This window comes from Alexandromys fortis, unplaced genomic scaffold (assembly GCF_014885135.2).
Source record: "Alexandromys fortis isolate MF-2015 unplaced genomic scaffold, M_Fortis_MF-2015_v1.1 scaffold_76, whole genome shotgun sequence".
NCBI lineage: Eukaryota > Metazoa > Chordata > Mammalia > Rodentia > Cricetidae > Alexandromys > Alexandromys fortis.
Genome location: NW_026067997.1, coordinates 5,038,725 through 5,056,697, shown reverse-complemented (window position 1 = coordinate 5,056,697; position 17,973 = coordinate 5,038,725). Strand labels below are relative to the sequence as shown.

The following is a 17,973-nucleotide window of genomic DNA, read 5'->3' as shown; positions in this document are numbered from 1 at the left end:
TGTATTTTATAATTTTTATTTTATATCAAAGGGTCCGGGAAGTTCCTCTTATTCTTTCTGTGAGCACTCACAAGCTTTCACACATTTCAGGGTAAAGGAGCAAAAACAGGTTTATAAAATCTGTAAACGGTTAACATTTAAACTGGAAATAAATTGATTTTATTTCAGATTCAGCAATAGAAAAGGTCAAATAAGAAAAAAAATCTATCAGTAACCAAAAGCATTTGCTCACATCATCTCAAATTTACAAAACAAAGTATCTGTTTTCTGAACTGGAGAGCAGGTTCAGAAGTACTTTTCACACCCGTGTGCGCGGTGGGCCAATGGCTGTCACAAAGACAGTCATGCACTGCAGGCTATCAGCAACTCTGGCCTCGCCACTCTCCTCTCACCTCCTTTCTTTCTTCTCTCTCAACAGCTTCTTGCTCTCCTCCCTTCTCCTTTTGTTCACTGGATTCCGGGGATCGTAGATTTCAAATGTGTCCGAATCCTGCATGCTTGCGTCTTTCACCTTCCTGGTTTTGTCTTCAAACTGGAGCACATGTGACATCCTGAGGAGGAGGAGGAGAAAGGCTGGGTGAGCCCAGGCTGAGAACCTAAAGGAAAGTGGTTCCCCACTCTCACACAGAGAAGGAGCAGCCAGGAGCACCAGGAGGGGCCGCTCCTTACAGGAAAGCAGTTCTACACAAGTCAAGCGCTGGGGAGGAATTCTGTTCGGTGGCAGAGTGGCTAGCATGTGCAAAGCCTTGGGCTGGGTCCCCAGATCTGCATAACAGAAACCAAACAAAACTCTGGAGAACATGCCTGCCTGTCCCACTACTTTGCATTGCTGGGAGTTTTACTCTCATGCTCACTGCGGAATCCTCCAGGGTGAGAGGCTTTGATTTCTAGCTGGGAGTCTCCTAAAACCATATTTGGATCTCTGTCCTCTTTCTTTGAAGAGTACCTCAACCACAGGGAGCCAGCTGTGGAGCCAGATGCCAGCCAATAACCAGACCTATCTGATGTTTGTGTTCTGAGGGGGCCAAAGGGTCAAAAGCAAGGGTTATGCTAAAAACAAAACAAAACCCAGCCCCCCAGCCCCACCTTTTACTGATGTGTCAGGGCTGGTGTGTAGCTTAGTGGTAGAGCATTTGCCCCGTATACACAAGGTCCTGAGTTCGATTCCCCAGCAGCACTAGCAAATAAACAAAAACCAAATAAGCAGCGACAAACAGAACAAAAAGTGTGCTTCTATGAGACAAATGTTTAAAATACAACAGTGATGTTCAAATGCTGTGTGGCTGACTTTTCTGGGACGAGCTGAGTTTTTGTATCCAAAAGGCACTGGAACTTCTGGCATAACTCCATGAACTAATTTTCTCCTCTTACTGTTGATTACGGCAAGTTTCACTATCCTGCCTTCCTACTTTAGCGAATGCTTACTGGTCTTAAGGTATCAGCATGTGCTTGATCCCTAAGTGGCCATAAGCTAGCTATCCTTAGCAGCAGGGAACCACGCCAGTGATCAGCTGTGCCCCCACTGGGAGGTGTCAGCAGTAATGAGGGGGGTCAAAAGACTTCAGCAACTGGATGAACTAGGAAGGAGAAAAATTCAGTTTTTATGTGAATGACAAAAGTGATAAGAATTTTCTACTAGCTATTTAATTAAAAATTCAGTTAGTATCAGTGCATCTTACACACGTATTTCCTTCATCACAGCAGACAGGAATAAAACCTGGCATACATCCCTTGCAACTCTGAGATGGGCCCACACATGACACTGATTTCCCTGGTCTGTACAAGGGCAGGCGGCACAGTCGGGAACTCCAGTGAGGAACCCCCACTCGTTTCCCTGAAGCAGCAAAGATGATGAGTGACATCTGTCTGTGTGGAAAACTCCTATGAGTGTGTTCAGATTTTGAGGATTCCTAAGGAGACTTTGGGAGGAAACTACTACACAACTGCCATGTTGGTGACTCAGTAGCAAATGGACCATTACTACTTCCTTCTGTTCTACTTCAGAAGGGCATGGTGATGCAGTGGTATCAGTGACCCACAACGACCTACACTGTACTTCCATGAGGTAAACCACATTTGAATCACTACGTGCTACCATTAACAATGCAGTTTGCTCTAACTTTAATAACTGATCTCAACACAGGAATGGGCACGCTATATGTGAGAGCCTGTTTGACGTCTAACAGTAAACTCTGTCAATTAGAAAAAGCATCCTACAACCATTGCGTACATGTGTGGATTTCCCTACAGAGCTTGGTTTTCTTGTGTTTTAAATTTCCAGTGGCATTTATTTGGGTGTTAGATTTTGAGAGTGCCCAATTCCTTGAAAAAGGTCATTTCCCCCCCAGTAACCATGGAAACAAAGGACCAGTAAATATATCTGGAAACATAACTGGATTGAACCAATTAATGCTGACTTACCTAGGTCTAAATAACCAGTGACAGCTCACGTTGTTCTGAAAGCCAATCACCAGCAACAACTTCCTGCTTCTGAAATTGGCCAATCCATGGCAGACTCGCCCAGTAAGGAGCTTCTGAAAGCCAGCCACACAGCAAGAGTCTCTACTATTGAGGCTGATGCTGAGCCCTAAGCAATTCCTCTCCTCCTGGAATCTACAGAACATCTGCAGTTTGCTTCACTTGGTGTGCGGGACAGTTTTATGTCAACTTGATGCAGGCAAGAGTTAATCATTTACATGTGAGATTTTCAGAACTTGTTTACTTGACGGCAAAGACAGAAATTTAGTTCTGACTAATAAACTCCTCGGCACAGGTGTATAAGATGGAAACTTCCTACCTGCAGAGTCACGCCACACAAGGGATGTCACTGTGATGCGGGACTGCAAAAGCATAAGCAAAAGTAAACAAGTGCTTCCCCGTCGACCTGACATTCAGTATTAAAGTTCTCACACAACTGGGAAGACAAATTATGGGATGGTGGTGACATCTGTGCAAAAGCCAGAAGATCTGATTCTTAGCTCAGTACAGAGTCCCGACATCAGCAACTCATTTCTGATGAAAACGAACTGAAATGATTTATCCCGAGAGAATGTAAACAGTTCTTGTTAAAAGATTTCACAGCCATTCCTACTTATTTCCAAGTCACCCTAACTTAAGAGCATTTCCCTCCTTGAAAGAAACATGTTTATTTTGTTTGCTGAGATGGATTTGCTATGTGCCCAGGCTGGCCTGATACCTTTCTGAGTGCTAGGATTACAGCTATGTGTCACCATGCCCTGTTCAAGAAACAATTATTTTGCTATTCTACTTTATTGTTCTAATTATTGAACCATTCTTCTTCAGATTTTTCTAGATTCTGAAGAGCATTTCTTATTCATTTTTCTTATCATGTACCTCTGTCAGGAACAACTCACTATCGGATTAGAGTAAAATAGTTCCGGCAGAAGCATGCGGCATTCCAACGTGTTGCTTCCTAGCTCACCAGCCTTACATAGCCGCTCAGCATCTCTCAGTATTTTAAAACTGTCTGTTGACTGAACTGGAGGAGGCTCAGGTATGAGACAGTGGGTGCCTGGCTCACCTTGTATGTCCAATGCTGAGCTTGGTGATTTTTTAATAAGAATGAAATCTTCAGACCCCTAGTACTGGCCAAGCTTGGCACCGGGTTTGTTAGGCAACCACTTGACCTTTTGTGGGCAGAGGCTGTCTTTTATTTTAATGATAGGCTTCCTGAAACACCTACTGGACTGCAGAGAGTCTCAAGTCAGCTTTCCATGACTTTTCACAACTCAGCACACACTCATGGCTGCTTTTACACGGCACCATCAGGTACGGCGGGGTTTACTCCCTGGCGGACGTCAGTGGGAGATGCCTTCTGCTCTTCTGCATCTCCCACAGCTCCTAATGTGGAGATGTTAACCCTCCTAAAGGGGAGAGGGTTTTTTTTTTTTTTTTTTAAAGCAACATTTTTCTAAGTAGTTTTAGAACCCTCACATCAGATGTGAAAATCAGCTGGGCATTTTTTAAAAAAACCACCCCTGCCAGGCTTCTATCTTCAAAGGTACTGACTTAACTATCCTAGGATGAGGGTTCCAGAACCAGTTATTAAAAAACTTCTCACCAGTTATTTTTAAATGTCAAGAGCACAGAGCCAAAGATTAAGAAACTTTATACTTTTGCACTGGCTGGTTTCATTCCATTTACCTTTGCTTTGTTCCTTCAGATAGAACAGTGGGGTTTTGGTGAAAAGAAACTTTATTTTATTTTTGTGTATGAGTGTTTTGCTGTATATCTGTACACGTGTACACGTGTGTGCCCGGTGCCCATGGAAGTCAGAAGAGGGTGCCAGATCTCCTGGACGTGGAGTTATGGCTATTTATGAGCCATTATGTAGGTGCTGGGAACCCAACCCAGGTCCTTTTGCAAGAGCAACAGTGCTCTTAACTGCTCACCATCTCTCCAGTCCCAAGACTGGATTCAAAATGACAAACTACTCACACAGGGGATGAGGCTAAGTGGTCCTGAGTCTGCTCCTCAAATTGAGTAACCATAAGGGCATAGTCCAGTCCTCATATATGGCAACAAGTTAGACTCAGCGTTCACCTAACAAATGTCTGAGGGCTTCTTATGGTTGAGTCCAGTGCTAGCTCCGAAGATAAAAAGTCAAACATGGCCCAAGCTTTGTTCTCCAGAAGCAAATTGTTTATTTGGGAGAACACACAAACACCACAATGTGGCAACCATGTGTTTTGGAATGCTAACAAAGCGTGAGACAATAATCAGAGCATCTACTGATAGTGTTCTCAAAACGCGTTCCCATACTGCCTGGCGGCATTTGCAATGACTATGGACAGGCAGGAAAGAGATTATCACCCCCCCTTCTTTTTCTTTCCAGAGCTGGAGGTTGAACCCAGGCCTTGTGCATGCTGGGTAAGCACCTTATCACTGAGCTACACCTCTAGCTGACCAGTCCCTTCTCACAGGCAACTTCTGAGCGGGTAGAGGAATCTATAAACTGTTGACCAGGAAGCCACGTAGTCATGACAGTTTTCAGAGGTAACAAGCTTTTATCTGCAATGATGGAGTTTTAATCTGGGGAATCAGTCAAAAGTTCAGTGCTAGGTCTAGTAAGACAAAAATCAGAATGGGTAGTGCCTATTCCAAAGGACAAGCAATTACATTGTAGCTATAAAGGGAGGGTCATCTGGGAGCCCCAGCCTGGCCTTTAAAAGGGATACTGCAAAGGCCCCAAGCCATGCAGTCACTTTGTCGGGAAAACACTGCTTAAAAACAGCATTAACTCTGTGATGAATCCTGTTAATGGCGTAAATCCCTATTCTCTGGAATCCTAGCCCTAACTTCTTCCAGCTATGCCCCCATTCAGCTGCAGATTCACGAAGGGGCAAGCAGGGCCCAGGATCCGTCCCTGTGAGGATGGGTGTCTGGGTGTAAAATTACCCTGGACTGTAGGGTTGTACTGTGGTGCATGACAAGTTCCCAGGCTTTTCTCCTCTTTCTTTCTTTCTTTCTTTCTTTCTTTCTTTCTTTCTTTCTTTCTTTCTTTCTTTCTTTCTTTTTTTTCTTTTTTTTTTTTTTTCTCCAGAAAACACAGCAAATCTAACTGTGAAAACTGTGAAAACCCTTGCGGTTTAAACCCTTTGGTTCTCTGCCTACAGAAGAAACCCCAAATTTCTTCTGCACCTTCTTTAATCTGGCTTTTGCATGCTTGACCATGCTCTCTCTATATGATACCCTATCTTCCACTCCAGACATGGCAGATTCTTTGTAGTTTCTTGAACGTCCACTTTCTCCAAACTCATTGCTGCTGCTGTATTTCCAAGACTCCTCTCTCTTTCTTCCCTCCTGTTGCATCGCCCTGGCTCTTGCTGGGCCTGATCTGCTTTCTCCAGCTACAGTGAGGTCCTCTCAGGGCCTCCCTGACAGTCCTGTCTATGGGTCTAGGCTTCTTTTTGCAAGCCCCCCTCTGGGGTGTTGTGAAGAACAGAGGCCTTTCCGCTGGCTTCTGCACCTCATCATCCTGCGATGCTTGGCCAGAAGAACGCTGATGAGAAGTACTTGTAAACAAGTCAGTATTTCTGGGACTCCTATCACCTCTAAAAACACCCAAAAGACCCTTTGGCTAGAATATTGATTTTTTTTTTTTTACTTTTCTCCTTGATAGTTTTCATATACAATCCCAAATTATTTAGCAATCACAGGTTGTATAAACTCCCTGGTTCTCAGGCAAGTAATTTACTTTTCAAACTTTCCAGCAAAGAAAAGGGCTAAAAACAAGACATTTCTCCAGCTAGCACATCTGTGCTACAATAGTCTAGTGCTGACCCGTCTCAGATAAGCCAATTAAACAGCTTAAACATTAACATCTACTCATGTGTGGGAAAACACACTTACTGTCCTCAGACAGCCTTGTCCTTCCTGGGTTGAATGACCTTGTCGCTCTCTGAGAACATACACATAATTTGTTATAACATAATTTGTTTGCATATTGTGATGACTCTGTATTTCCCTATTACCTTAGAATTCTTCAGAACCCCAAGCAAACAGTTCCTGGTGATTATTTAAGCTTGTCATTCTTTAGACTACAGATCACAAATGCACATGATTTGGGGGACAGTTTGGAAGGTGGAAGCAGCCTTTGTAAGTATACATTTCAGCGAGACGACACAGTTTCCAAGTGTTGCCTCCATCGAGTCTTTGAAAGACCACCCTGCTCTGTAGAGACAGACTACAGCATACTTCTTTCTTTCCATGGTACTTTTCTGGAAGGTTCTATTCCCTCCTTTTCTGGCCCTTTCTAAGCCCAGTTTAATTCCCACATCATCCTAAAACCTTTTCTCACTGCCTTGCTCCTACATTTGAATTTCTTCAACACTTCCTAGGGAAGCCCTCATGAAGTCAGACCCGAGTTTGTCTCGCATAGCATGGCTGTGGGAATCACCATGCTTCTCAGGCCTGATGAGAAGATGGTGAGACTTGGCCTATTCACTTCACATAGCTCAAGTGAGGCTTGGACGCCATGCCTTCAGAAGGCATACTTTGGGTAGAGCGTTGGACATTTAAGACATGGAGGTAGCTGGAGTTCTCTACTCCCTTTTACAAATAACAGACCAGAAGCTATGGAGGGCCACAGAGGAAGCTCCTGTCTGAAGGCAGATTCCCAGTTCATAGTCCTGAGGCACCGGAAGCCTAAATATAACTGTTGCTGCTGGAGAAACTTTCTGCTAGGGAAAACTAAAGACCAAAATAGTTGCTGGAGATTTGAAAACTGCTCACAAACACTTGGTACTCACTGTAAGTTTGCTAGGTAGGCTCAATACAAAAGTCACCTGTACTTTAGCTGCTAGTTAAAATAGAAATGGCTATTTGATTAAAAATTTAATGTTTCTTATACCTCTTAAGATATGTTTAAATGTATTCTAAACAACACCTTTATTCCTGTTTTTAACTATCAGAATGTCATTTTTAGGTTAAAAACTTAAGAATTTCTTTTTTTAGACTGTTCTTCATTACTGATTACAAGCAACTTTAGGAATTAAGAAGTTAGGGTTTAAGTCAGCATGCATGAAAAAAAAAACTTTAAATCTTTTTCCAAAATGAAGTATGCAGCTAAGGCCACAGTAATGCATGCAAGAAGACAGGGACAGATAGAAAAACACACAGGCGTCCTGAGATGGAAGTAGAAAAAAGAGCCCCCAGGAAAGGGCGGCAGGGCACTGCTCGGGCCCGGCAGAGCAGGTGGCAGACAGAGATGCCCGAGAAAGGGGCAGTGGGATCAGGAAGGAGAATCAGGATGGAAGAAAGGCTTACATGGGCAACAGGGACAGTTACCTAAAGGAATAGAGAGAAAGAAATGAAGGCAGACACAAAAGAAATGTTTAAAAATGACAATAGGAGAAAAGTAGGAACAGAACTTTAAAATACTTGCGTTAAGAGAATTAAGTCCAGGAAAAGAGGAGATCTGGAAACAGGCACAGACTTGTGGAAACCAACAGGGGAATCAGTGCACTGTCGCTGTTCACCACTGACATGGGAAAGCGCCTTCGTTCTGAGTTTTAAAGGAACACTGCCCCTCTGGGGTTTTGAAAAGCCAACTTTAAATAACATCTTTCATTTTCCTTTGTTAGAAAATATTAGTAGGGATTGGGTCCTGTTAGACTAAATGAGGAGGACATATTTTCCAAACCTCTCCGGCAGCAGGAGGATGTGCTTCCTCGGCTTTCTCGCCTATCTAACAGCTTAGCACCAAGCAGCACCAGGTGGAAAGATTTAGGAAGCTTCCAGAATACAGCCGTGGTGTGTGTCCTTCCACCTGCTGGGAGCTATAGCTGACAGTTCAGCCAGGAACATAACTCTGTGGCCAGCAGACTATCAGTCCCGCAGGGGAAGACACAGCTCCCAACCAGACGCTCTCCTAAGGAACTAGGGCACAGGGCTGGCTGTTCATCGCCCTCAAATCATATCCATGATCAGAGCTTCCCTCGTGATACAAAGGTATTTCAGGACAAACAGCATGCAACAACAGAGTCAATGCTCAAGAGCTTTCTTCACTCAGAAGACAAAAGCAGCATGACTTGAGAGGCTGGCTAGAGAGCTTAGAATTAAAATAATCACCGTTCCAGGGTCAGCAGCTCTCCCAAGGCCTATTTATAACGAACCACATTGGCCTTCTGTGGGATTATTTATAGTACCGTATAAAATACACACTAACCAGGGACCTGGTCTATAATCATCTGATCACCACCTTAGAACCTGGCCGAGAGAGGGATGGAACAAAACATTGTGTTGATGTAAGTTCACAATTTTATGCTATCCAAAGCTGAGCTACTTCTATGCCTTTAAACTACATGTACAATGCATGTTCTGTCGTATGACTTCTTGTTTCCATACTTTCGAGTGTAGTCCCCTGGAGACACTCACTGCTTCATTAATGAGGCACTACTATCCATAAATAAAATACAAAACCCCCAAGCCGTATCTCAGACTGTTAAAGATTAAGATAGAAACCAAGCTCAAGCTAGTCAACTAAAGGACCAAAAATTATCAACTGAAACAGAAATGGTAAAAGTTCCAATCATGGTCCTGACAGATCTACTGACGTCAGTGGTGAATCTTAAAAACAGCAGACAACATCAGAGATGACAGCGACATTTACAGAGCTCCGACTGCTCTCAACATCTTGCCAGTCCCTTTATAAACAGAACTTAGCTTGATTGCAAGCTGACTCCACTCCCACAAAAAGTGTCAGGATTACCCCCATTTATAATTTGAGAAACAATGATAGAAAGACTCCATATTTTCTCCAAGATCACAGAGCTAGGAAATTTCCAAGCTGGGATTCAAGATTAATCTTGAATTAAACTCTCATGCTCAGAACCACTCTACTGTTTATAATTCTATAAAAACACATAGGAACTTCTAAGTCAAGCTAAACACACCTTTAAATCTTTCTGAATTTTAATTCTTCAAATAATACAAATAATGTTAGGGTTGTGAAATTTAACATCTTCCCAGATTTAGAAGAGGTTGGACAATTTTTTATTTCAAGAGCTACTAAGTCCTAAAGTTACATTTGGCGGCATATTGCTACAGTTGAAAACAACTACACTACTGTTAGAAAACATGAAAAATATGCAGACTAATTCAGAAAAATCATTGCTTGGGTGGAAAAACCTCAGACGGCATTTGAAACAGAATGCCACAAAACACTGATGTATTAAGTGTCCTCCTCTAAGGGCTGGGAATGTTGCTAATTTTGTAGAATGTTTGCATGGCATACAGAAGGCCCTGGATTTGACCCCCAACACTGCCTAAAGCTGGACATGATGGTACACACCTGTAACCCCTGCACGGGGGTGGGGTGGGGGTGGGGACACACGTGCAAAGTAGAATGACCAGAAGTTCAAAGTCATCCTCAAATACTTAGTTTCAGTGTAGCCCTAGTTATATGAAACCCTGTTACAAAAGCCAACCAAACAACCAACCAAACAACCAACAAAACAACCAGTTTCATCAGAGTAATGCTTTAGTTTGTATAGCTTGCTATGCTATCTCAAGTTCCTCTAGTATAAGATACTAACAATATCTATCTTATAGAGTTAAATGGGATTGGTGATATGTGAACATTTAGTATAAGTAAGCTTTTATTTTTTTAATTTTCCTAGTCATGGTTTTATTGTAGCCTATGCTGGCCACAAGCCAACTATGTAGCCAAGGCTAGCTTTGAATTCCTGATCCACCGGCATCCATCTTCTCTGTGTTGATATTACAGACATGTACAACCATGCCCAATTTAAATAATTTTTTCTTTTCTTTTTTCTTTGAGACAGGGTCTCATTCTGTAGTACTGGATGACCTGGAACTTGTTATATAGACCAGGCTGACCTCAAACTCATAGAGATCTATCTACCTGCCTCTGCCTCCTGAGTGCTGGGATTAAAGGCACCTGCTACTCCTTTGCCCTGCAACAATCCTGCCCCGGCCTTTTGTTTTGAGACAAGGTCTCACACTGTAGTTCAGATTAGTCTTGAACTCAAGGCAACCTTCCTGCCTTAGCTTCCTCTCAGGTGCTGGAATTTTATATACCATGCTACACACAATTTAAGTTTCTCACTGAGAGGGCATAAGGATTAGGAGTTCAAAGCCCACCTCAGCTACAGACCAAGACTGAGGTCAACCTGAGTTACATGAATATTTACCTCAAAAGAAACCAACAAATCAACACCCATCAACCAACACACTCACTCACCATTTAACCAAAATTCAAAACTAAAGAGTTCAAGAGCAACAGTTTATCAGTTTAAATAATTCATTTAAACAAAGAACAAAACATTATTGCTACATTTAACTTGGCAGTTATCTGCACTAGTACCAGAGAGGGAAGGGATTAAAACTAATTCAAAATGTCAAGTAGTTGAAAGACTAAGTATCTTTGGAAGAGGGTTTTGTAGTTTCCATTTATACTTGGCCATGTTGAGGTGCTCTGGGGATTCACAATGGATAAAGCATGAGGAACTGAGACATCTACTCTGTACTTGGTTAAAATGTCTTGTGTTTCTGATCAGTGTACCAGAGAGATGGAAATGGAAAACACCTGACCAAATGTCTCATTAAGAAGGCATATATACCTGGACCAGAAAGATGGCAATTAAAACACTGTATCCATTCTTTTTTTCTACATGCTAGTTATTTTCCACATGTGATCGTTTCCATTTCTTTGAAGGGTTTGTCTAAAGACTAATTATTTCCTTTTTGGCACCAGGGCTGCAATTCAGGTAGAGGCCACCTGTTAAATAATGGGGCTTTTTTCTTTTTTTTTATTATTGATTCCATGGTCTATTGTCTAAGTTTCTTCCAGGTGTGGATAACTAAAAGAAAATAAAAATGTAGTACATTATTCATGCAAGCTTTGAAAGTAAAAATGTAAATGTAGGACAATAAAGGTGCCCCTTGCCCTCCACATACTCACATGCTGCCAATAGTAATAAAAAGTGAGGTGCTGGCAGAAGAACAGACAAAAAAAATAATGTAAAATAATGAAATAAACTTAAAAATACAGAAGGTCTCACTCTGATAATATCAGTTGAAGCAACAGGATTATTCATTTAGTAGTGTACAATTTAGAAACAAAAAGTTTTAATGTTGGCCTAATATACCAAATCAGTTCCAGGTGGGCTCTGATGGCAGTTAAAAACAAAAATAATGGCACAGAATCCTAGAGGAATATATAAGCATATTCATACAATCTTGGGATTATGAAGATTTTCAGCATAACATCAGGCAGAAAACATGTAGGAAGATATTGACAGCTTTGGCACTGCAAATATGTCAACAAAATAACCCCACGTAAGTAAATTGTAAGGCAGCCACAAGAGGGTAAAATATTTTAAACAAAAAGAATACCTGTGATATTTAGTAGCTTTTGCATATCAATTAGAAATGTAAAAATAGGTCAGGCGGTGGTGGTGCACGCCTTTAATCCCAGCACTTGGGAGGCAGAGGCAGGCGGATCTCTGGGAGTTTGAGGCCAGCCTGGTCTAGAAGAGCTAGTTCCAGGACAGGAACCAAAAAGCTACAGAGAAACCCTGTCTCGAAAATAAAAAAAAAAAAAAAAAGAAAGAAATGTAAAAATAGGGCTGGGATGTGGCTCATGTGGTAAACTGCTTGCGTGAAGACCTAGGTTCAATTGCCATTACCACATAAACTTGGTGTGGTAACATATATATGTAATCCCAGCATTTGAGAAGTGGGGGCAAGTAGATTAGAAGTTCAGGTGATGTGGGATTCCCCTCTGTATGCTGTGAATACCATTGGTTAATAAACAAACTGTCTTGGGCCTGCAGAGGGAATAGAGAGGTAGGTAGGGAAAACTAAACTGAATGATGGGAGGAAGAAGGAGGAGTTAGAGAGAAGCCATGTACCCGCAGCCAGATACAAACACTGGGAACTTTACCCGGTAAGCCACAGCCATGTGGCTATACACACATTACTAGAGATGGGGTAAATTAATATGTAAGAGCCAACAAGAAGCAAGAGCTAATGGGCCAAGCAGTGATTTAATTGTCTCTGTGTGATTATTTTGGGTCTGAGCTGCTGAGCAGCTGGGAACACACAAGTGGTCTCCTTGTCCAACATTCAGGGCCATCCTCAATTACACAGTGAGTATAAGGCCAATCTGGTATATAGGAACTCATGTCTCAAAACAAAAACAACAGAACAAAAAACCCAAAACAAAACCACAAAAGCCAATAATAAATACAAAAGGCATAAAACACAAATTTCACTACCATAACAAATGGCCAGATAATCTTTTAAAAGTGCTCAGTTTCACCATTAAACCAAGAAATACAAAGTAAAACAAAGTTGTAGAGATTAATAAGTATGTATCTCTGATCTGTGATATAATACACACTTACTCACTTATTCTTCAAGACAGGGCAACTAAAAGCCTCTGCCTTGCTGTTTTGGGTTTAGGGGACTCAACATTCTAGGAAGACTTGTCGTGGGCCCACTGGAGCGGACAGTAGAGAGCGGTTAAAGGAGCAGGAGCTGCCAAGGGGTGGCCTCTCCAGGGTGATGCAAATATCTGATCTTGTTTGGTTTATGTAGATGCATATACTTGCCAAAATTCACCACAGAGATAGCAACTGTTTCTCATTTATAAATTATACTTTGGTTAAAATTTGATTTGTTTTTTGAAACAGGGTTTCTTTGTGTAACTACCGTGGCTGTCCCAGAACTCACTCTGTAGACCCAGACTGTCATTGAAATCACAGAGATCTGCCTGTCTCTGCCTCCTGAGTTCCGGGATTAAAGGCTAAAAAACCCCAAACCTTCTTAGCCTCAGGAAATAACAACCAATTTATAAAATAGTTTCTCAGTTCATTTACTCATGAAGGGCTATAACTGAAAATTACCAAAATGTTTCCAAAAACGGGCAAACAGTAAATTTTGCTTAAATTAGAATATTATAGCACATCAAATGATATGTTGCAAAAAATGACATGGAGGACATGGATGATCTACTGAAAAGACAGAACATATGATAAGAAATATTGGGGGAATCTTAATTAGGCTTTCCTAAGTACCGTTTGACTTTGAGATACAGTTAAAGTCTCAGATCACGTGATCACTCATTTGCTGCTGTGTACCACGGAAACTAACAGTCTCCCTAGCACAGGCTTTGTTTCTATCTATAAGTGACTTTCTCTGCTACGTTATATCAACCCTTAGGACTCCTGCTCCTTAAACTTCATTTTTAATAGAAATTGTGGACTTCATGTGTGCATGGGTTTTTGTTTATATAAGATGATTTTGCTAATAAAATAAAAAAACTAACAAAAAGGCATCCTGAAGAGAGTCCCATGGCTTTATATTTCCAACATGGAAAAGGTAATCTCTCTGCTAAATTTATATTAATTAAACTGCCAGCCTTAGTGTTGTATAATCTGGATTCAGCTAAAAAATTAAAAACTCCACGGTTTCTAAAAACAGGTCCACTGTAACCAGCACACTAACTAAAACAGAAGAAGCAGTTATGAGTGCTTGAACATGTCTACCGTCTCTCTAGGTCAGATAACTAACATTATCTTTCTCATATCATCTCCTTCAGGGGATTAGGTGAAGACAGCTTGTCTCAGTAGATTTTTTTTGTCCATTTACAGCAGTTTTAGACTGTTTAGCAGTATGTCAAATCTTGCTGATACTGTCCCAGGTTCCACGCATGCCCATCTTTCTCCCACACCTGCTTCCAGAGCTCCTGCTAAGTGCTAGGCATTGTGTTGAATGCCTTTCATGAGTTTGCTAACTGCACTGAGTACGGATAGCTCCATTTTAGAGGTGAAGGTAGGCTGCTTCCTTGAGAGCATCCAGCAATCAGTGTCTGAGCAGGGATTTGAACCCACGCAGTCTAAGTAGATAGTCCACTGGATAAGTATGTGATAATTCAATACATGGACGACAGTAGCTTTTGAACTCTTAGGAGGTAGAAAGAATGAGCAAAGCGGTGCACAGATGAGCATGGATGATGCCCTACAACCTGCTCCAGAGATGGGCACTGTTGCTCACAATCAGAGGGACCTGAAAGTCATCTCTGAAATTCAGGCTCAAGTTCTTTCTTGTCCCAGTGGTCAGTATTTCACAGTGGAATCACTGCTGGTAGAAGCTGGTGTTCTGAAAAGAACATGTGCTTTTCAGAACTGCAAGCAGGGCTGGAGAGGTGGCTCAGTGGTTAAGAGCACTGACTGCTTTTCCAGAGGACCCAGGTTCAATTCCCAGCACTCACATTCACAACTGTCTGTAACTCTAGTTCCAGGGGACCCAACACCATCACACATACATACATGAAGGCAAAACACCAATGCACGTAAGATAAAAATAAATGAATTACAAAAAAAGAAAGAAAAAAGAATTGTATGCAACCCTATCATTACCATGGGACAAATAGTTTAGTTTCTTTTAACTTCAGCCCTTCATTTATAGAATGGGACTAATACAAATTATCTGATGGAGTTGGGAAAAAGTATCCTGCCACAGAAGACCTTTAACCTACAAGCCTGCTCTTGTGAAAGGTAACAGGGATGAGATAGGATACAGGACCTGCAGGACGCCTGGAATACAGTGCACACAAGCATTTGCTTCCTGAATGAATTGGTGGGAACCAGAGCCACCTCCACAGGCACAAGTGTTAGAATGAAAGACCATGGGGAGAGAAGGGAGCACATCTTATCAACAGTAAATGATTTCTATTATGAGTTACTTTGTATAATTTTAATAATCGGAATAAAAGACAGCTAGTTAAAGTATAATCAATCAATGCCTGAAAAGAAATGAAGGGATTCCATATTAAAGCAACTCTTGAAGTCCGTCCAAACAAGTGGAAGAGCCAGTGAAAGTCTACATCCCACTTAGGGCAGAACAAATATGGTCATTTTAAGCCTCTACTTGGCTTCTATACATTATTGTAGAGTGCTGAGATAAATCAAACTTGAGTTAGACAAGTTAATAGTACACTTCAGAACCTCTCTCAGGCCAAGTAAATACCTAGCCAAATACTGAAGGGCCCTGTAGTATAATATCCAAAGGTTTCAGGTCTGGCATATTACTGCATACTTCCTCCTATGACCATTGATCCTAGAATCTTCTTATAGACAAGAGAATAATAGTCCCAACATCAGGGTCACTAAAAGTCCCACTGTGAAGGCACACACATCGTTCATTCTCAGTGTCATCTTAAGCAGAAATCTTCTCACAGTGACAGCTTGTCGCACTTGGGACAGTGTCCTGTCCATCCTCACTTCATGTCCATTGCTTACATGAAGAGCATTCAAATAAAATAAGGATGACTTTCACAGCATGCAAACGGAACCCATACACACTGCACAGGACGATGACACTGTGAGGCTGAAGTCACAAGGTCATTCAAAGTCACAAAAAGGGGTGGTTTGTATTTACCTATGAGAGGCCCCACATGTTCTAAAGCAGATTTTTTTGTGGGGGGGGGCATACTGTCTGTTCTTTTTTTATTTTTGTTTATTTATTTATTGAATCTAGAGTCTTTACTTGATAAATAACCATGGTTTAAAGAGCCCAAGAGACGCTTCAACTGAATGTAGGCAGACAGAGCAAGGGGAGGACTTCAATAGTGAATAAGAGGCAGATTGGCTGCTTTGAAATTACTGAATAACAAGTGTTTATATCAAAACACACTCTCCTTTGGACTTCACGTACTACCAATATTTCGTTCCGATTAACTGAATCAAGTAAGTTTTATAACTTGATTTGTGGCTTCAGGCATTGTTCTGCTATGTACCCTTTCTCAGCTGGGGGCCCTCCAGGGTTTCTGCTAGCTGTGATCATGCCTACACTCTTTAGGCCTCCTTTGCCTCATGCACTTCGGTCTGCTCTGGTCTACACGACAGATTTGAATAGCAGCTTTCTAAAGTCTCCAAGCAAAGACCACAAATATGAAAGCTATGAAAGCAATACATCACCCACTGCACCTGCCAAGTTTCCCCCTTCTTTCTCACGTGCAGTAGCCCGGTGATCCCCTTCTATGACTGAATTCAGAGTGCTCCTAAGAGTGTCCCTCAGCCTGTGAGGCAGCCAAGACACAGAACTCTTCCCAAGAAATGCATTATTTCACAGTGAACAACGCAGAGCCGTTAAGAGTTTTAAAAGAAAACTACTATTCTAACACTAAGAATTCTGTAGCATTTGAGGTTCCTTAAAGATAAAGAATCACATAGCATGTGAAAGGAGGAGAGTCTGCTGGGGGACATGATGCAGTGTGACACGGTCTGAGGCACTCCCCAAGCATAAGTTCAAGAACAGCAGCTTGGTGGAGATAAGAACCCCCAAGTGTGCGTGTGGTTCTGATACTCATACTGACAAGAGCGTGGCTTAAAGCTTTGTGGTTCCATGTCTTCATGCTACTACAGCCTGGTCTTGAAGGTGAGCTCATGCTCTACCTTTCTAAAAGATGGAGAAGGGAAAAGACGGTGTAATATGTCAATATTTGAAGAAGGAACGAGACCCCACAAAGTCATTGCATTGGGAACCTTATTCTAAACTCTATAATAAAGACAAAGAAAAGTTAAATGAGAGGTAGACCTATAGCCAGGATTAAGACTGGCAATGGTCATATAAGATAGAGGCACAGCAATTTAAGGCACCAGAATCAAGACTGATATTGAAATTAGACTGATATTAGATTCTGCACAAGGCTGCTTGGACTAAAACCAAACAGGCTACTATAACCACATATTAGCATTCATCATAGGGTTCAAAGAATAGTCAGAAACTTGTAATATTCAACAACAAAAACCAATCAGTATATAAAGAACTAAGAAAAACTTAGCTATATGGAAAAGCACAATCAACAGATACTAGCAACAAAATGACAGACACTGACATTAATTGACAAAGACTTAAAAATATGCTCCAGGAAGAAAGGGCAAATACTCTTGGAATACACAGAAAAACAGAAGGAAGGCTTCAATGTAAAAATAAATATAAGTAAAAGTTTTAGAACTGGAAAACACAAAGTTCAAATCTGAAGAATCATTGGATGGGTTCAGTATCAGAACGGCTGTGACAGAGGAAAAGTTCAGTAAATCTGAAGACAGATCATCAGAAAATACCCAGTATCCAGTCTGAACTGAAAGAAAAGTGGAAACAAAATTTAACAGAGCGTGGGGACTTGTGGGGGAAACACTAAAAGTCTAAAATTCAACACCGGAAAGCCAACATGGCAAAGATACCAATTCTCCTAAGACTGATTGATAAACAATGGAATTCAAATAAAACCATAGCAGATTTATTTGTACTTAAAGAGAAACTGACTCTAAAATTTACATGGAAAAGCAAAGTAACTAGAATAGCCAAAGCAACTTAGAAAAGAGAAAAGTTTCAAGGCTTCTATTACCTGATCATTACCTGGCTTCAAAAGCACTCTGAGCAAGAGAACGTGGAGTCGTGAACTTGACAGAGGAGGAG

General features: G+C 41.5%; 1 protein-coding gene across 2 annotated transcripts in view; it reads right to left on the bottom strand.

The window, feature by feature from the left end:
* The window catches only part of Cwc27 (CWC27 spliceosome associated cyclophilin), a 168,966-nt gene continuing 150,993 nt past the window's right edge, over positions 1–17,973 (bottom strand). For both annotated transcript variants that reach the window (XM_050160369.1, XM_050160370.1), the window contains exon 14: positions 1–551. In XM_050160369.1, coding sequence (XP_050016326.1) covers positions 389–551 — 163 coding nt within the window. In that variant the 3' untranslated portion in view covers positions 1–388. The remainder of the gene's footprint in view (positions 552–17,973) is intronic.